Below are 22033 nucleotides of genomic sequence, written 5' to 3' on the forward strand. Positions count from 1 at the left end.
GAGGATAATAAGTAGAAGAAGATAAATTTTACTTTTAACTCGTTATTTTCCCTCATCATGTTTGAATTGATGGAAAATAAAAGGAAAATAAATTTATTTTCTCTTATAAGTAAGAAGTAGCAGTAAGAAGTTACATTTTCTCTCTATTTTCTTTTCAATTCAGAAAGAAAATAACTAAAGTAAAATAAGTCACATTTTCCTTTACTTATTTTCCTTCCCCTCAACTTTCACCATATCCAAACATACTTGCGTGCCCGTTGTGTGCAAGATGGTTGGAATTGAGACTCTGTTAAGGGAGGGGAGAATCTTAAGTCGTTGATGTTGGAGAATAAAGAGCTGCTGCTGTTTTGTTGCCCATTAATTGTTATAATTACCAGTTTGCTTTTGATGTTCCTCTGCTGCCTTAATGGCTGACAAAAGAGAGTTGACATTTAACGTTTGATAATAATGATACATGTTGCTTTTTCTATACAACAGTTCCAGTATACCCCATGATCTATTATGTGATTAGCATGAAATACAGATATCTGATGTAAAAACCAACACTGCAATCCCTCTCAAAAGAAATTTTCATCATCATTGAACATCCTGGTTCGTCCTGTTTTCTGGTCTGGAGGAGTCGGCATAAACTTGTCCTTGGTCTCTCACGTCTCTAAACATTGAGAAAAGTGAGTTAAGGCCTTCAGAAGAAGCCCCTCCTAAGATCCATAACAGTAGTGAACTAAATGAGTTCATGGAGCCAGGGTTGGGACCAGTTTCCGGTTGCCGAAGATCTGTTTGACCTGGAATCTGCATGGTGTTGCCAACCCTGCCAAGGTTGTCATTTCCGACCGGTTGTTGAGGCCCAGGTGGTTCTCCTTCATTTGCTGGCATTGCTTGTTCAGATCTAGGTCTAAAACCAGGACCAGAGGGCAAGTTCATAGTAACAGGACCTTCGTTCCTCGTGTTCAATCTCGTAATGTGTAGAGTTGATGCCAGAATTGTAGAGGATGTGATTTGGAAATCTGGGTGTTGCTGAAGCTGTGACCGTCTATTTTGCATAAACCTTTGTAAAGCCGGTACCTGAGATATGCATATAGCACAGACGAACATACAGAATTATTTATAGATGGAACTTTGCCCTATTAACAAATTTGCAACGTAAAAGAAGAGATTATGCAAATTGGTTTGAAGAAAAATTTGACATGTTTTGGTTACAAGAACTCCAAAAAACTAAACAACTTCGTTAAAATTGTTCTTTTTTTTCAACATCTAAAATATTCCTTTTTCAAAGAGGGCCCTTTTTTTTCCTTCTCTCCTTCCAACTCCAACCTCAACCTCAACCTCAAACAGGAAAACTGCCAAATACTTGAGAAGGTTATGAATGTTACCTCGAATCGGTTCCAGAAATATAAAATAAGATGCTGCATAAATGCTGCAGTTGTAGAAAGAGCCAAATATGAAAAACCTGGAAAATAATTTGATCAATATCCTCAGATAAAAGCAAGGTTTTCGAGCTAAAAGAAAGATTAATAAAACAGAGCATTAGGTCCATACCATATGCGTAGGAAAAGAAGTAGATGTGAAAAACCAGAAAATAGAGCAAAAAGAAGCGTGGAAAGAACTTCATTGATATTGGCGTGCGAACACTGCAAGTTCAGCGAGCAAAATCTCATTATAAAGGTACAAAATAAGCATGGACACTTGCACATACACACTAAAATATGCGAACAAGCGCTAAAGGTGTGATGACTCTGCTGAGTATTATATGTAGGGGATGCACCATGATCTATACATTGATCTGACATCTAAGCGACTAATGTGTATTTGTGAACCCTTGAATCATGGTTAGACCTCAAGCTACTTAGACCATTTCCAGAATTAAAGCACCTAGTGTCAACAAAGCTATCAAATCCATTGTAATCCCAATCAAAGATCTCAAGCCATTATGTCCAACAGAGAACACAAATATTTGCACCCTTATACTATTTGATATTAACCCATTAAATACTCCAACTAAAATTATAACCTACTAAATAGATGAACTTGTAAAAATAATAACAAATAAACACAAATCAATCATGTCACCATTGACTTGTCCAGAAAAAGTAAATAAATAGTCCAACTTATTGCTACTTTAAATTTCAGTGATTGTACTCTAAATTTCCAGTAAATGACAAATTTACCCTCAATACGACTAAAAAAACTTTGTTAGTTTATGATAATTCAGCAAACTTTAGATAATAGTAAAAAAAAAAAAAAAAGAAGTTACTAATTCATGGTTAATCAAGTGTTCTATGTTTTGATTTTAGTTCAAGTGTTTAATGGATTATTCCCAAATAGTACAAGGGAGTAAATATATATTTGACCCTTATTACTTCATTTTCACCACCTACCCGCTAGGAGCCTCCCACTTCTATGGAAAAGGACATGAATAAAGAGTAGGCCCCACATGGGTGTAGGGTGAAATGATCACATTATGTAACCAGAACAATTATGTAGGCTACCATAACCTAAATATGGCCATAATATAGACCATCAATCAGAAATAACTGTAATGTATCAGAACTGTAAAAATCAGTAACAGAGAGAAGAAGCAGAAATAGATCTGAGAGAGAACTAGAAATAGAAGTAGAAGATTAGAGAAGAGTGACAAAGACGTTTTCTCATATTCAGTTCAGAATGCCTCTCTACAGGTAATTGCTATCTTTTTATACAGCTGTTTGGTATCAAGCAGTCTTCCCAAAAAGTGCACTATTTTGGTCCAAAATATTCCACCTTTACATTTCTTTCTTTATATAACATGCGACAGTAATGCACAAGTAGATATCACATCTAGTTAGTTATGCGTAACATATGTGAGAAAGGGGGAGTGTGACCTGATCAGTGTAAATAGTTCACACAACCAAACAAGAATTAAGACCATGAAAGCCAACAGCTGATCATCATAGAACTCGAAAAGGAAAAATAGGATCCCAATCATTATCTGCAAAACCAATGGAGAACTCCATCAGTCATCAACTGCCAGTGAGAACTACTGGAGCAAATATCACTGAATAAGAATTTAAATTATAAGCTGATATCAAGCAAACACTGAACGTTATTGGAGAAAAGAATATCTCATCAGTAATAACTCAACAAGATCTTTTTTCTTACAGGAACAAAGACGAGTGACTCAATCACGTGCACGAAGATCAACTGAAAGGTCGGCAGCCGATGTCGAGCATGGTGTTGAAGCTGCACTGAAAATTTTCAAAAAAGTGAACATGCAATGCTATCAAAAAATAAAGGGAAATTGAAGGTACAACACCTTGTGGTATCCAAAGCATGGTTGCCTTGTATCTAAAATCTAATACATTAAAAGATACCAAAAGATAGAGGACCCATTTTATAAACAATCAGAACACTGGTTGTACTTCCTAGAAACCTAAGCAACAGTTTGAACTTTGAACCTACTTGCAAGACTTTAAGATGTAAAGCAAAATGTTAATTAGAAGAAAATGAAACGGTCTCAAGGATGCATGTATTGAATAGTGATAAAACTGTTATATCCTCTATGTGCAAATTGAAAGAAAGCACACCTGTAAATTTCAGCATTCGAGTCTGTGTCTCTCGCAATGTAAAGGATACTGACATTGTGGTGGTGAAGAAAACAAATAGTGACATCATTAGCACGCCACACTTGGTTACAAGATAGTCTACAAGGAAGCCAACAGAACACATAGCTCATCAGAGTATCCATCAATTAAAAACCAACTCAAAACTATAGTCCAGAACTCCAGCTAAATTTAGCAAGAACCAATACCACCAAAAGGATATTGGTGGTTAAAAATAACTAAAAAATAAATAAAGGTCGCAACCACCCAAATCAGACCTCCAAATCTTGCAGGACCTTCTGCTGGTTCTTGTGGATAACTAAGATTGTAGAACTCCTTTGATTGAAAATTATAAAGATAGCCTGCAAAGAGACTCAAAACATGCTTAGGTCAAACATGAAATAACTAAAACTCAACAAGCCAAAGATGCATCATATATCCATCCATGCTTAGTGATGATAGTTCCATATATTGATACTTAGACCAGACATATCATATCAAATCTCAAACACCAAATTACTCATTCTTATAGTTAGCATTTATCAGATAAAAGGAGAAACAAAGTAATAATGTTGTGAGTGTGCATGAATGCTTCCATATGCATTCTCTCTCTCGCTTCCATGCTTTATTTTGTGACCTTTTGAGTTGACATACAAGCTCCTAACCTGCAATCTCAGTGCAGATGAATTTCTGAATTCATAACACACAACAAATCAGTGACAAGAGAAAATGGCAGTTTAAAACCTCTGAAAAACAAAAGCAACAATGAGTCAGAACCCAGAAGACCATCTAAATGACCGGAGTCCCTTGGGTTCTATTATTGAAACCAAGAGAAAGCTACTTGTGCAACCTATGCAAATTGCATTAGAACAGCATCCATGTAAACACTTGTTGAAAGATGCCACCCTTGATAAATCGTAGCAGCAAGTAGAAACAAATCTTAGGACTAAAAAATACAGAATCATGACAAATATTTGTTGCCAGGTGATGAAAAACTGACAACAATTATTGCATTAGCAACTGAAATACTTTCTAGAAGTATGAAGCTTAAAAAAAGAGACTTCAAACTAAGAAAATGAGAAAAATGTATTCATGCAATGGGAACCAAGATGAGCTTATGCATTGATTATTTAAATTATATATTTAGTTTCTAGTGATGTATTGAAAAAAGAAGATTCCTATTTAAACAAGTGCAAGGAGTCAGGACTAGAGTTTATACCTTGTCCAGGAGAACTCAATAAACTATTCATCAGTATGGTATCATATCCAACAATTCTGTTAATGAGAAGCTGCTGCCACCTAGAAATAAGGAAGTATTCACTAAGTAGAGAAAGAGGATGCATAAAACCAACAATAAACATTGCAAGGTTCTATATGCTTTATTTCATATATTAAATACAGCAAAAGAGAGAAGAAAAAAAATGAAGCTTTTGATAAACGGTTACTATATGATTGGCTACTCAAAAAGCATTGGGCTGAAAGGGTCAGGTTCATTATCACTTACAACTTCACCTAACAATCCTTTCAAACACGTTTCCACTGCAGAAAATTTTTTAGTCATATGACTTTTTCAAACTCTTAATTTCTCAATCCATTCTATGATTTCAAACACCAAACCCATAATTTTTCAAGCCCTGCAATAGCCGCAGATTACAAAATCCTTGCCACTTGATGTTCAATAATATAAATATTATAATATAGAAAATATAACTAATAGGCACAGTTTGTCAATTGCAAGCACATATTTTATTGCTAAGAAATATGACCTGTTCCCAAAGCAAGGATGCCGAGCTGATATGCTAATGTTAACAGTACGTATATTATGCCGGGATTTAGCATCCTCAGGAAGCAAGAAATAACCCTGAGAGCCAAAAAAAATTGTCAGATACAGAGACTAAATAGGCTTCAAAAATATGATAGAATTTTTTGTCCAAACCTGTGAAAAACTCTTATCATATCTAGCATCTAATGCAACAAAAATTCATGCAATGGAAGTTGGAAGACCAAAGATTTAGAAAGAAGAAAAGGATGAAAATGTACCTTTTCCATGGTGTATAAATAAGTTGGTTCAAATGCCTTGCTCTTCTTCTCTAGCCATTGAACTGAAACAGATAGAAGAACACCTTACTGTATTAATACATATCACGGGTGTACAGAAAAGGCCATTATGACAAGCTAAAAAAATGTCAAATAAAAAGGTTTGGAACAATAGATGAATCCTGAAGAAAACAACAGCTGCAACATAAGAAAATCATGAATGGGATAAAACAGTCTATAATATATACTAATGCCTGTGCATTTACAGTATAATGTGAATACAAAATTCATCTTTCCAATTTCTTGCATCTACATTGTATGTTAAAAACTTCACCAAAAATTTTACAGATGAATGTAAATCTAATATCAACACAAACCCAGGAAAGTATTAATATCCCTGAAGAACTTAAAAGATAATCTCTAAGTAAGTTTTGCCACACATGACACCAAGAAACCTGTTAGCATAGATAACTGAATCATAACCTCATCAAGGACAAAAATAAATAATGAAGAGCTTTTAGTTTATTCCCCAAAAGCTCTAAAAACAGACATAATTCATTTATAGTCCTGCAGTCAAGCTATGATTTGAGATCCTCTTTTATCCAAATATGGATCTAAAAACAAGCAAAAGAAAACATAGATGTTCTACCTTGACAGAATTAAGATAGCTTCAAACTATTTAGTGTATATGCATCATGTAAAATCAAATTATTTAGTGTATACAGCAGTATCTTTATCGATAAACAACTAAATAAGGGACTAGTTTACCTGCATATAAGTTAAGCCTGTCCAAGTAAAATATTCTCATCCACTTGGGAACATCAAGATTTAAATGGATGCCTGTGATATTCTGCACTTGAAATTACAGTTAAGCAAAGAAACCATTAATTCATGAAAATCAAGTAAGGATCAGTAAGTCAAGCAGTTAGCATATTCTTATAATCAATCAAATAGCTTGAAATTCTCTCTCTCTGTCTCCCTCTTTCTCTCTCTCAAATTGTATTATGGACAAAGGGTTAATTTTACTCATTTTCATCACAATTTCCACCCAATATATTATGGGCAAAAGATTAATTTTTTACCCCCCTTTTACCCCATTTTCCTTCCATATTTGGGAGGAAGGTGTGAGCCCAAGGGGAGAATTTTTTGTCATTTTCCTCCCCTTCACTTTCTCCCTTTTCTCAAAGAAAGGAAATATGGAATCTTTTACAAACTTTTCATCACTTAATTTACTTCACTCCTATTTTACAGCTTTTCCAGACATAGCATAAACAATGAAGGACTATATAGCCTCATATTTCCGATTGAGCCAACCTAATTGAGCCTAAATAGCTAAAAAACTCAGTTTGAGATTCAAAAGCACACTAAATAGCAGAAACTAATCAAAATACACCATGCTTTAGAAAAGAACCAGAGAAATCAATAGGCATAAAATTATAATGTAAAAGGCCAGTCAAAATTTTACACGGCAATGTTACTTTCAAAAGAAAAATGGTAAAAGTTACATGACCGCTCATCTACACTAAATTATTGATCTAGCACAGTAGCTGCATATCACAAAAGATATAATTATCAGCCACCATTGGAGAATAAAACTTTGTTCTTGGTCTCTCACCTACCAGTTTAAATTTTCAGATTACAGTCCCTTTGACCTAAAATAGTAGAGTTCTAAACCTGGGCGTCCTCACTCTTGAATTATATTTCAGCAGTCGGCACAATGTATCATAGTTACAAGTAGTTCATGCATACAAAATGTATAAGCTGTCATGTCATGTGAAAGGACTCGTTAGAAATGAACACAATAGAAATAAGTGCACCAATATGTTATGAAGTACTATTGACTTTATCCATTTCTGATTCAGTTAATGAGAGGACAGGAAAAAGGGGACCAGGGAAATGTAAATCCAGCACCAGCCGTGAGTTTTCTTTCATCAACTCACCCACAACTTCTGGAAGCTTTGAATTAGTTGCACTGCATATCTCCAAATGAACGATAATCGCCTGTGCCACTTTTTGCCAAAATGAACAATTGCTGCTTTAAAAGTTTCCTTGGCTGATACAGGGAAACTACTGCGTGTCTCCACTTTATCAATTCTTGCAACATCATCAACTGGCGCAGAGCTGTCACTGCTGGGAGAGCTTCCAGGCTGATGTTCAAGAAGTTCAGAGTCAGTCTTCCAGAATTTCAATGCTAGCTTCCCTTTCTTAGCACTCGAACCAATCCAATTCATCCATAACTTCGGAGCCAGATAAGTTAATCCATCTTCATCCACATCTAGCAATACTAGTTTATCCGATACAGTCTCCTCTATGGGACTGTCTGCTATACTGGATTCAGACTCATTGTGTGACCACAAGCCTGCACTGGTTATCTACACAAACAAACAGATGCCAGTATTCTATGTATGAGAGTAAAACCAATCTAAAGACGAAATATTAAGGAAACAAATGTATTACAATCAAACTGTTAATGTGAAAAATTAAGACTACTACTGGTTAAGATAACTATAACCTTAAAAAAATAATAATAATGTGAGCAAAAATAGAGTTTAAAATTGATGGATCAGAAAATAAGCTAAAAAAAAAATTTTTCTCAGCACAAAGACATTCTAGCTGACTATGTTTTTCTCTTCTTTTCCAGCTTGAAGATATTGTAACAATTGCGTACCTTGATTTGAATAAGCTGGGCTTCCATTGTTTCAGCACCAGAGAGCTCACTGGAACATCCAGGCTTCATTTGCCAAAAAAATCAGTTCCATTTAAAAAGTCATAATTCCAGGATCAAGAAATAATAGTGATAATGACAATACATAAGAAAAAGAAAATTATTTCCTTTCTGGCTCAATTAACTAGATAAAACTTTTCTGTGGGTATCCTATAAATTTTGCCTATGTTACACCTTTATCAATCTGATAACTTCCTCCCATTTCACTTCTACCACTAAAGAACAGTAATTTCAATTGGAAATGGAAAAACTAACCAGAATTTGATTTCCACAAACAGAACAAAGCACCAAGCTTAAAATCCCACCATTTGAAATCATTCAATTTTAAAATAAAACAACAACTAGCTACAAACAGTGCCCCAAACAAAATTAAAAGCATCAAAGACCGTTGAAAATGGTGGTGGGGAGAGGAGAAGGCATTAAAATCACCTGTTGAACATAATTGGCGTGCATGACAACGAGAATACAAAAGAGAGTGACTGCTATGAACAAATAGATATATTCCAAAGCAACCCTGACTTTAGGCGTTAGCATCTGCGAGAACCTTTCTTGTACCCTTATAAAAGTCTGCTCTGGATCCATTTCTCCCTCTCTCCAAATCTCCCAATCCCTTCCTTTCTATATGTGTCTATATCTCTATATCTACCTCAAAGAATATCAAAATTTTCCTTCTATATATCAGAAAGTGAGTGAGTATTACGTATTTGAAGTTGGAAAATTCAGAAGAGAAGCTGTAGGAATTAAAAGAAGGGTTTGAAATTGGATCATTGATCTTCTTCCGATGATGGGTCTGATCGGTGGTGATCTGCTGCTATTTTTCATTGTTTTCTCAATTTCTCTATGGAAGCCATAGCTGGTGAAGATGACGAAGAGAGTGTTTGTTGTGGGGTCGTTTTGGGACCTTATATGGGTAATTGTTTAGCCGAATAGGAATAGAGTTATCCTAATCCAGAACAAGGTAAATACCATATTCACACTCAAGAATTACCAATCTCGACTTTTTTTTTTTTTTTAATTTTATATATTTTAGTATTTTTAATATTCTCTGTTGTGTTTATACTACATGAATTGATGAATATGCAATTTAATTTGAAAGTGAATAGATTTTTATTTTTATTTTTATTTTTAATATTCTATATTTAATTCATACTCAAAAATTTTTTATGATATATTATATTTAGAAATAAATTAATAATTTTAATAATTTAATTGAATTATTATTATTAATGAATTCATTTATTTTTTATTTTTTCATTTTTTATAATTTATTTCGTAGTTTAATTAATTTTATTTGGTAATTAATTAATACTTAAATATGTTTTACATTTAAAACTCTGATATTTTTTAACAAATTTATATAAATTAAATAATAAAATCATTATCCATAGTTGCATAAATTTTCATTCATATATATATATATAATAATAATAATAAATTTAAATATTATTTAAAAATATTAAAATAATTATCATAATATAAAAATATTTGATAATAAGTTCAATTTAAAAGATAAAAATTATAATATAATTAATTAATGTTCAAATATATTTTAATACTTATTATCTTAAAATTTTATCAATTTTGCACATTTGAAACTTTAATTTTTTAAATAAATTTATATTAAATTAAATAATAAAATCATTATCTATAATTGTATAGATTTTCATTCATATATATATATATATATATACATTCGATAATTAAAATAATTAAAAAGTTTTAGATAAGATTATTAATTAACAAACTTAAATATTATTTAAAAATATTAAATAATTATGAAAATATTAAAATATTAGATAATAAGTTCAAATTTAAAAAATAAAAATTATAAGATATATAATTAACTTTAAATATGAATTATTTTAATATTATCTATATATTTAAAAAATTTTTAAAATAGTTTAAAAAAATTATCATATTATCTAATTTTTTTAACTATAATATATATTGAAGCAACAAAATCTTAATAAGACACTAACTTATACATTTAGAAATTTTTAATAAATATATTACAAATTTTTCAAATAAATATTTTTTCTTAAAAAGAATTTGATAAAAGAAATTTAATAGTTTAAATTTAAAAATATTAAATTTTATTATGATAATAATAATTTTAAAAAAATAATAAAATAAATAATTACTGTCTAATTAAATTAAAATTTAAATGCAATATAACTCACCTTTACAGCCTATAAAAAATCATTCTGTAATTATTTTTATATATATTATAATAACTGATCAATTATATTTATAATAAAAATTAATAAATATTTTTTATAAGTAAATTAAAATAATATAAATATTAATATTGATATAACTAATAATTATTAAAAGCTTATTATAATAAGTGAAATTAATTTCTAATATTATTAGTTTTAAATTTAGGAGAATTAAATTTTTTATTATAATAAAAATAATTTATTGGATTTAATATAAATTTTAACATTTAAAAATTTTAATTATAAATATATAATATGTAAAATTTACATTTATTTAAGTATATAATTAAAATTTTAGTAGATAATAATTTTATTATTTAAATTAATTTAAAGTTAATAAATTTTGAAATTTGTATATATTTAAATTTATAGGAGATGACCGTTTTGTTATTGAATTTAAAAATTAATAAAAAAATTAAATTTTGAGTTCTATATAAATACTAAAAATTTAAATTTATTTATTTAAAAAAAGTCAAATTTATAACATAAAATTATTAAAATAACACATTTAAATATTAAATAATAATAAAAAAATAAAAAGTAATATATAAAATATTTAGATAATAATTTGTTTATATTATAAATTTTTAAAAAAATATTAATATATCTAACGAGTATTAAACGTGCAATGCACGTTGATTAAAACTAGTTAAAATAAAATTACTAATAAATATCATAATATTTTTTAAAATATTTATTCTATAAATTATATAAATTTAGAAATAAATTATATTTTTCAGATATTGAGACTTTTCATTTAATATATTTAATTACCATGGATAAATTATAATTTACTATTTAATATTTAGTTAAATTTATATTTTAGTTTTTAAATTTAGTGCATTAAATTTTATTTAATTAATAAAATAATCTCTTAATTTTGATTTATATTTTTAATTAAAATTAATTCTTATATTTTTATAGATTAATTTTTAAATTAGTCTCTTTATTTATTAAATTTTAATATTTTATATGTAAAAATAATTAAATAAAAATTTGATATTTTCTTTTTATTCTAATTAAATAAAAAATCATTGAGAAAGAAAAGATTAAATAAGGAAAAACTCATTAAACTTGAATTTAGATATATATATCGTACAAAAATTTTTAATTTAGTTTTATTAATTTATTTTTAAATATAAGATATCAAATTTAATAAATAAATGAGATTAATTTGTAAATAATTATAATATTTAGAAATTAATTTATAAAAATACAGAATTAATTATAACTAAAGAAACTATTTATTATAAACTAAAATTTTATAACTAAATTTATAAATATATAAATTAAATTATATATTTTATAAAAGATTAAAATATAATTTGTTTTAATTAAATATTATTTTTAATTAAATTTTAAATGTAATATTACTATTTATTAATAATTAATGGTGTCGAGATAAAAGTCTCACTTTATTATGGATTGAAATCATCGTAATTCTTTTTTTGATAATTTTTTAAAATTATAAAAAAAAATCCATTATGCACCATTCAATTGTATATTGCAATAATTAATGGGTTTTGATTTTTTGGAAAAAAAATTAATTTAAAAAAATAATTTAAATTGTAAATGGAAGAGACTGCTCGTTTTGCGTGAAGCTATGTAAGGTAAGGGTTCGCAGTATTCGGTTCAAATTGAAAAAATTGATTTAAAAATTTAGTTTGGTTTTTTATATATTTTAGTTTGATTTAAATTTTAATTTTAGAAATTTTAGTTATTTTGGTTCAATTTGATTTTAATAAAAAAAAAATCGAAAAAATTAAACCGAACCGATTAGTGATAATAATATATTTTTTTAATAATATAGAAAAATTAAATTATATTAAAATTAAAATATTTTAATTAAATTTTAAAATATTATAAATAAAGAGTAAAAAATAAAAAAATTATTAAAAATTAAAACCGATCAAATCGAATCGAATCAAATTAAATCAGACCGGTTCAATTCGATTTGATTTTTAACCAAAATCAGTTTGATTCGATTTTTATAAATACTAAAATTTCAGTTTTCGATTTATTCAGTTCAATTTTGTTTTTAATCAAACCGACCGAATGCTCACCTATAATGGAATGGACTCCAAACTAAAAGTTGGGTTTGGTTGCCGTTAACATTCCATTAAAGAATTGGTTTGAAATTATGTTTTTATAAAAGAATTATTACTTTAAAGATTATTTAAAGCAATAAATTATTTTAATTTTCTATTAAAATATAATAAAATTAATTGTAATATATTTAATTTAATATATTTAAAGAAATATTTTTTAATATTTACTAATATTTTATGAAATTAAGAGTCAGCCTTCGAGTAACAGAAAATTTTATCATTTTTTAAAATATTAACAGATAATTGAATCGAATTTATATCTGTTAAAATAATCAAATTTCATTAATTTAATTTAATTATTCAATTACAATTCAATAATACGTATTCATATTGAAGCTAAATTAACATGCATAAATATGTTTGGCTAAGTGGTCGATTATATAATTAATTATTTAATTAAAGTAAATAATTTTAATTAAAATATTTAAATTAAACAATATTATATTAATTTAATTTAATTTTTATTCTTCAATTTCTTTTTCTTTTTACTTATTTTGAATTTTCTCTTTATCTCTGTATTATTTTCTTTAACATGTACTGATTTCTTTATGTCTGAATAAAAAAAATGTAATAATAGATTGTATTTATGGTTAGAAATTGGAGATTATATGTCTACCTTAACAATATGCATAAAGAATTTAATAATATTAATATAATTATTTCTGATAATTAAGGAAAAGAGAAATATTTATTAATACCAGTACATGGACTATTCACTGTATAGCAATCAAAAGAAAGCTTTATTTTCCCAACAAGAAGACGAGTTGAAACCTTAATATTTCTTACAAAGAAGATAAGGTTGCAGGTACGTATAGCCCGTCGTCGTACGTTAAACATTTATTCGATTTGCAAGTAGCCTCTGGATTATTAGTCTAAGATTTTGGAAAGATATGTAATAAAATTAATTATTTATTTTAATTCTGAACTTATTCGAGGCAAAAAGCAAGTAGTTGTTGAGGTAGAAAACATCAGTTGATTATCCCGTATTGGTGATAAAATGTTTATTTTCAAATATAGAATAATTAAATCCCAAGCTTATTTTAATACATAGATTTAGTGTAAATCATAATACATGTAGTTAGAAAAAATATTAATTAATTTTTTATTTGATAAAATTAATTAATTTTAATTTAGATTATATGAATTATTAAATTTAATTTATAATTTATTTAAGTATTTTAAATTTTATACAAATTAAAAAGAGTCGATTTTTTTTTCATCCAACATCGTGGGATAGAATAATCAACGGCTCATCTGCTTTTATTGTAATTATAATTTATGATAATAATTTTTTTAATTTAATTAATAATATAAAAACAAAATTAATTTAGTCAAAATCCAGAAAATCCGGCATCTGTGAAGAAAAACGCTTGCCTTTCACTGTCCACACCGTGAAAATTCTTGCATTGGGAATCTGTTACGCATCGCATCGCATCACCTTTGGAAAAAAATGAACATTTAATATTTAATTTTTTAGGACTTAATTAATAATATGATTTTCCTGTGAACTCCATTTCTTTTTACATATGCTGCTAATTAACAAGTGCAGAGTTTCTATTGGGCACTAGTCACGTACAATTGTTCGGTTTCAATTACGATTTTTATTAAGAATCATACTCATGATTAAAATTAAATATTTAGTTTTTCTCTTTTTAAAAATTATACTTAAAATCAAATTTTAATATAATTTTAAATAATTTTAATATTATTTATTTTGCCAACCAAATTTATTAAGAGAGCAAATAATTTCACCGTTTTAATTAATCTGAATTTGCGATCGGCAGATCCATTAAAGAATAAATAGAGACGTGGTCAATTAATATATATATCTATAAGACTTGCAAGAAGCAGAAGCAAGAGCAAGTGGTTATTAGTGACAGGTGGGTCCTCTGGTGATAACAACCATAACTAAATATTTAAATTTTAGATTCATTATTCCAATCCAGCGTTGAAACTTTTAATTAAAATGAAAAACAAAGAAATATTGATTTAGGAGCCATGTACATCTGGACTGCCGACGTTTAGGAGCCATCTACATGTTGGCATTCAATTACCCTGGTCTGCCCAACTCACATAAGCAATATACGTCATCTAAAAAGGTTTACCAACTCAAAACTACTAAAGCGAACAGAAAAGTTCTAGAGTGTTGAAAATATTACACATCCGACTGACAACTTGGTGTTTTCTCTTGTGAAGATAAGAAAATCATGTGTTTCAGATATGTGTCCAATGAAATGCCATAGTTTTAAAATGTATGCTATTGTTTATATTAATCTAGGTCATAGGTGAGTCTAAGTCTTACAAAATGCACGTGCTGTCATAGTATGAACACAGAACAGAATCTAATGATCATTATCAAATTCAGACAAATTAAGAAGATGTATAATTATCCACGAGTTGAGGTCGTAATTAATTTTCCAGTCACCACCCAAATGCTCTTCAATAAAATTAGTGGGTTTAACAGCCATGCATTGATCTATTGGTTTGGAATTTTCTTCTGAGATCAATAATTTCTAAAGCTATCCGATACATATCTTAGCTGAACTGCTGAAGCTTAGTAGCGAGTGGCTCATGGGCCCGCTGAGATCAAGAAAAATTCTATCTTTCTAGTACGTTGCGTTTCTTTCAACAACTTTTTTTCTGATACGACATAGATTCAATCACAATCATGACCCGACCCATATTTGAACATTATAAATTTTCTGATTGTGAAAGGTTATCATTATGCATCTTCAACTATAGAAATTCTATAAATACCCATATCCCGTTTTCTTCGTCTACCACACTTTCTGCTAGTTGAGCTCAGAATAGTCAGAGAGCTATGGCTCACAAGAAGGAGATAATGGGAGATATTCCAAACGGAACAAAAGTCTTCAGCAAGAAACTTGGAAAAACTGATAGAGAAGCTCAGCTAATCATTCCAACCAAAGTCTTGAAGCAATTTCCGATTCAGAATGGATATTACGAGAGGGACTTTACTGCATGCGATGCACAAGATCGTCAATGGGAATTCATACTGGCCATTCGTCAAACTGGTGAGCATGAGAAACCATTTCTTCGGCCACCAAAATGGCACGAATTTGTGATGGCTCACCGTCTCTCAAAGGATGATGCAGATTATGGAGTTGTCTTTTATAGTGATAACAATGGTCGACTGCAAGTTAGAGGCCTGAGAAAGAATCAGAACTCCTTATTTGGTCAGGCAGTTTGGGAACAAGTGTAAGAAGTTTCACCTTGGAAATGACATGTTTGATCATCACCTTCCTTGCTTAGTGTCATTTTAATTAGCTTAAGATGTCTTTAACTAAGTTATGCTTTACGTTAATTATATCCCCTTGGTGAGATTTATATGTATATTATTGAGAAATTTCACATTTGTAATAAACCATGTGTTTGCTGATTTAGTATAAAAATTTTTTATTATTATTATTATTATTATTTTATATCCTCAAAATCAAATTAACTCATAAAAGATGAAAATAAAATTCTCCACCTAAAATGAAAAGAAAAGTGACAAATCAATTATTTAATATTTAATTAAAAAATTATTATTTATTATGACAATTATATATTGACTAAATTTACACTGTAATTGCTGACTAGCGTTCCGTCTTTAAATTGTGCATATATCCGTAAGAAATGTTTATGTTTGTCTTTTTCAAACATTAATTGTGATTGTTACCAGTTAACTATTCCCCTTTGAGTTTTTTTTATTATTATTATTATTATAGAGAAGGAGGAGTTGAACTTAAATCTTTATTTAAATCATATTTATAAATTTAAATCTTTACTTATTTAATAAAATGTAATCTGTATCATACAAATTTTAAATAATATAAAGCCTGATAAAAAAAACTAGCCACCTTTTTTTAGTGTGACATTTTATACTTGGAAAATAAAAAGTCCAACTTGGCTGCAATTGTGCTTTTTTAATGTTCAATTGCCAAATGAAAAATTTGCCACAAAGAAAGAGAAGATCAATTGCCTTTGTATCATCTGAAAGTGCTTGTCTCAAATATTCCGACATACCCTTTAATTTGAGAATTTCGTCTAAATAATTTAATCACAAATCTAAAATATCAAAAACTTTGATGATTAGAAAAATTAAAAAGAAAAACAAGAGTCTGTTGAGTTTATATAATTAATCTAAATTTAATAAAAATCAACTCTTCTCTTGATAAGTAGATTTTTATATTATCTTAAGAATTATAAATCTTTATTTATAAGTAATAATATGTTTTTTTTTCATGCTTATGTCATATGATTACTATTATACTGGAGAGCACATTGTTAAATAGTTTTTATACAAAACTTAACACATTTATTTGCTAATTTCTTTATTGCATAAGTGAATAAGTTAATTATTTTTCGCATTATGCATTGTGATACGTAGAGAATAAAAAAAACTTTCATTTTCTTTGGAAGTATTTATATTTCAGGTGCTTCAATAGCGATTGAAATGGTTAGGGGAGGTGTGAGCATTCGTAACTCGGTTCAAATCGAACTGAACTGAATAAATCGAAAATTAAAATTTTAGTATTTATAAAAATCAAACTTAATTAATTCTAATAAAAAACTAAATTGAATCAAACCGGTTTCATTCGATTTAATTTCATCGGTTTAAATTTTTAATAATTTTTTTTATTTTTTACATTTTATTTTTAATAATTTAAAATTTAATTAAAATATTTTAATTCTGATATGATCTAATTTCTATATTATTGAAAATAATATATTATTATCATTAATAAATTTGATTTAATTTTAATAATTTTTTCTGATTAAAATCAAATTAACTCGAAATAATTAAAATTTTTAATATTAAAAACTAAATCGAATTGAATCGAACGAATATGAATAAAAAATTAAATTAAAATTAAAATTAATTCATTTCAGTATTACACCTAAATGAGAAAACAATAAATAATAATTAATTTTTTATTTTAAGTGAGTTCATTTTATCATTAAAATAAATATTTTAAATAAAATTTATTTTTCATGACAGCATTCACTAACACTATTTATTCAAAATTATAATTTTACTAAAAGGTACTATTTTATCGCAAACCAAATCTCAAATTTTAATTTAATAATATGCATAATCATAAAATATTTTTTTATACTTTTTTTTTCTCATAATTAAAGAGCAAATTTGACCAATTTCGTTCTTGCTACACTATGTGTAACATTTGCCCAAAAAGATTGGAAAAATTAGGGCAGAATATTCCAAAGCATAAGCTAGTGCGGTTTTGTCAACTTGATAAATGTAGGGCTGAGCGTAAATCGGTTTAAACCGAAAAACCGAACCGAACCGATCGATTTCGGTTTAATGGTTCGGTTAATCAAAAAGTTCAGTTTGATTCGGTTAATATTTTTCAACTCATTCGATTTTCGGTTCGGTTCGGTTTAAACGTGTTAAATAATCGAAAAACCGAAAAACCGATTTTTAATATATTTTTATTATTTAAAACATTGGTTTGATTTATATTTTTAAATTTTATATGGATTTATATGAATTTTTTAAATATTATCCATAGATATATTCAGATAATTTTTATTGATAAATTTATGTGAAACATTTATTGAATTATTTTACTAAAATTAGAAGAAAAAAATTTTAAAAAATATAGATTTCAGTTTGAATCGAACCGAACCGAACCGATTTTTATCGGTTCGGTTCGGTTTGGTTCTATTTTTATAATCGATTTTTTTAGTTTTTAATATTTTTACAATTCGATTTTCGGTTTTTTCGGTTTGGTTCGATTTGAAACCGAACCGACCGATTGCACAATAAATGCATATCATTTATAATAAATTTAAATTTAAATCACTCTTGTTTTTTTTTTCTTAAGTTAGAGCTGAGAATCGAGAGAGTTTAACTCAATTTTGATGCAATTATCAATAAACTAAATTCACAAATGCTATAACACTCTCTTTAATTATATTAATCAATCCTAAAATTCATTTAAACTATCAGCATAAGATGTTTTAAAATATTAAAATACTAATAGATTTTTTTTTATAAGATTGGGTCCAATCTCAAAAACTAAAATCATAATTTTCTAACAGTAAAGATCAAGTCAGATATGATAATTATAATTTCTTTTTAAATTATTTATTTAAAAGGTGTGTTATATGAGACATACTATTATCTTCTCATACCACAAGTCAAGTTGTTCTTAAGGCATATTTATAAGAGTGACTAGTCGATCACTAACAAAAATGGAGTCCAATTACTTAACGTAAACCTACCTTTACTCGTTGTAGACCATATTTAGCATATATATACTAGAATCGAAATTGAATCATTGTTATTATAAATATTTAATTTAAATAAATTTATATTTATTACTTTGATTTGATTCTAATTTTTTATCAATAATTTAACTAGAATTATGCAAAATTGAATTAAAGAGATGATTTTATATATCTTTTTAGATATATTTTATAATTTTAATAAAATTATATCTATGTTTGTTTGTAACTAAAATTGTATATGGATGTATAGCTTCTTTTATCTTTAATTATAAGAGTATGTATATTTCACTTAATATTAATTTTATTGTAACTCTTAAATAATTTTAATAATAAATAAATTGCATTAACTTATAATCTTTAATTTTATAATTCAATCACTTATTAATTACATAATATATAATCAACACAAAAATTTTATTTATATTTATAATATGATTAATTTAAAAAATAATATTGATAAATATGCAAGAGATATTATTTAAAAATTTAAAGATATTAATAAACAATATCAATAAAAAATGGTTAAAAGTAAATTATTTATGTTAATAGCATCCAAATGCCATTAATAAAATGTTAAATCCTCTAAGTATTATAATAAATAAGTAAATTCATATATTTTAAAAAATAATTAAAATATTTTTAAAATTTAATTTTATTAGACTATTTTTTTAAATATTTTAACTATATTTCAATATATTGTGTTGGTCAAGTTTTAAATAAATGATTATTTAATTCTTAATTATTTGGGCCTGTCTTAAGAGAAAAAAAAAATCCAGGACCGGCCCAACTCCTGAGGGACAGCTAGGGTTTTGTTTGTTGCCTCGTTGCTTTATAGTCTCTGATAATAGAAACCCTATCTAGGCTTTTGCAGCGAGAAGGGTTCTTCCTGCCAGGTGCTGCATTTCCACGGCTCTGCAAGGTTTCCATCTTTTTCTTTTCCTCCTCTTTGCTTCACTCAGTTTCTTTAGCATTCCGTTGTTTGTTTACCTAGAAATTGGTATTATGTAAGGGAAGAAAATGGAAGATTTGCTTAGGATCTAGTATTAGCTGGTATGAAGCCACTGAATTTAAATTTGACTTTTTTTAGATATCTAGGTTTTAATCTTGCTAATTTTAGCTCTATTTGTTGGGTAATCACTTTCCCATACTAGGAGTTTAACAGGGATTTGTGGTATGTTTTATTTAGCGAATCAGCAACTACAATCTATTGTTTGGATTTTCTCGTTTAAAAGTATATCAATTGCATTTTTTTTTTCTGAAGTGAGAAATTTAAATTATATTAGTTAATTAGCTGAAATTGCATAACATTTGATGCGTTCATTATTCATGGGTTTGTACTTCTTCTCTTAATTGCATTTCAGATGATGGTCGATGATCCTAATGCACTGCTTGTTGCATTACTGTAAATTCAAAAAAAAAAAAAAACTTTCAATTTTCATCTTTCCTATAAAAATGGTTGTTTGGTAGCTTGCTGGTTACAACCGAGAAGAAGATGGTTAAATGAGAATGTTCCTGAGGATCAAAATGAGCTTGTGATGCACTTTTAATGTGTAGGGCATTCCTTTAATGTCCTACACTTTTTTCCACTTTAATATTTTGCTGTTAAATCTATGACCTGTTCTGTTACATGCCATGCCTGGCATTTCTGGAGACAAGATTTTTGCATTTACTCTCTTCCTGATTTTTTAGGTAAGACATGGTGAAACATAACAATGTTGTGCCTAATGGGCACTTTAAAAAGCACTGGCAAAACTATGTGAAGACATGGTTTAACCAACCTGCTCGCAAAACAAGAAGACGCATTGGTGAGAAACTTTTTCGTTGCGCTCCTTTCTGGCTCAATTAACTAGATAAAACTTTTCTGTGGGTATCCTATAAATTTTGCCTATGTTACACCTTTATCAATCTGATAACTTCCTCCCATTTCACTTCTACCACTAAAGAACAGTAATTTCAATTGGAAATGGAAAAACTAACCTGAATTTGATTTCCACAAACAGAACAAAGCACCAAGCTTAGAATCCCACCATTTGAAATCATTCAATTTTAAATAAAACAACAAATAGCTACAAACAGTGCCCCAAACAAAATTAAAAGCATCAAAGACCGTTGAAAATGGTGGTGGGGAGAGGAGAAGGCATTAAAATCACCTGTTGAACATAATTGGCGTGCATGACAACGAGAATACAAAAGAGAGTGACGGCTATGAACAAATAGATATATTCCAAAGCAACCCTAACTTTAGGCGTTAGCATCTGCGAGAATCTTTCGTGTACCCTTATAAAAGTTTGCTCTGAATCCATTTCTCCCTCTCTCCAAATCTCCCAATCCCTTCCTTTCTATATGTGTCTATATCTCTATATCTACCTCAAAGAATATCAAAATTTTCCTTCTATATATCAGAAAGTGAGCGAGTATTACGTATTTGAAGTTGGAAAATTCAGAAGAGAAGCTGTAGGAATTAAAAGAAGGGTTTGAAATTGGATCATTGATCTTCTTCCGATGATGGGTCTGATCGGTGGTGATCTGCGGCTATGTTTCATTGTTTTCTCAATTTCTCTATGGAAGCCATAGCTGGTGAAGATGACGAAGAGAGTGTTTGTTGTGGGGTCGTTTTGGGACCTTATATGGGTAATTGTTTAGCCGAAAAGGAATAGAGTTATCCTAATGCAGAACAAGGTAAATACCATATTCACACTCAAGAATTACAAATCTCGACTTTTTTTTTTAATTTTATATATTTTAGTATTTTATATTTTAATTCATAAATTTGTTAAAGAATGAAATATGCAAAAGAAATTCATACGTTATGCGAGCATTTACAAAATAAAAATTTTTAAAAACAAAATTACATAAAACCATAAATTATATATAAAAAGAAATTTATATATATATATATAAATTTATTAATTACAATTTTATTACTTTTAAAATTTTTTAATTTAATTATTTAATTATATTAATATTTTATTTAAATTTAAATTGATCAAAGAAATTTTTTAATATTTAAATTATAAGTAAATTAAATTTCATCATAAAAAATTCTCTTAATATTTAAATTTTATTATAAGTTAAACTAATTATTAAAAAAAATAATTATAATTTGTTATT

At 27.8% G+C, this 22033-nt stretch overlaps 1 protein-coding gene and 1 long non-coding RNA gene across 3 annotated transcripts; one reads left to right on the forward strand and one right to left on the reverse strand.

Moving 5' to 3' along the window:
- Positions 1–407: 407 nt before the first annotated feature.
- Positions 408–21477, reverse strand: LOC110625235 (membralin-like protein At1g60995). 2 transcript variants are annotated; one of them, XM_021770838.2, is made up of 14 exons: positions 21073–21477; positions 8281–8343; positions 7553–7984; positions 6381–6462; positions 5616–5677; positions 5342–5436; positions 4795–4874; positions 3854–3937; positions 3561–3677; positions 3136–3221; positions 2859–2965; positions 1537–1628; positions 1371–1447; positions 408–1062 (listed from the first exon to the last, which is right to left on the reverse strand). In XM_021770838.2, exons 1-14 carry the CDS (start codon positions 21223–21225, stop codon positions 577–579), a joined length of 2016 nt encoding a protein of 671 aa, XP_021626530.1. In that variant the 5' UTR covers positions 21226–21477; the 3' UTR covers positions 408–576. The 2 variants fall into 2 exon arrangements, with proteins under 2 accessions (XP_021626530.1, XP_021626529.1); XM_021770837.2 differs by lacking the exon at positions 21073–21477 and adding an exon at positions 8767–9223.
- On the forward strand, positions 19721–20886 carry LOC110625246. The gene is made up of 2 exons (XR_002489553.2): positions 19721–19841; positions 20612–20886. It is a non-coding gene; the product is annotated as an uncharacterized LOC110625246 (long non-coding RNA).
- Positions 21478–22033: the final 556 nt, after the last annotated feature.

This window comes from Manihot esculenta, chromosome 10, assembly GCF_001659605.2.
Source record: "Manihot esculenta cultivar AM560-2 chromosome 10, M.esculenta_v8, whole genome shotgun sequence".
NCBI lineage: Eukaryota > Viridiplantae > Streptophyta > Magnoliopsida > Malpighiales > Euphorbiaceae > Manihot > Manihot esculenta.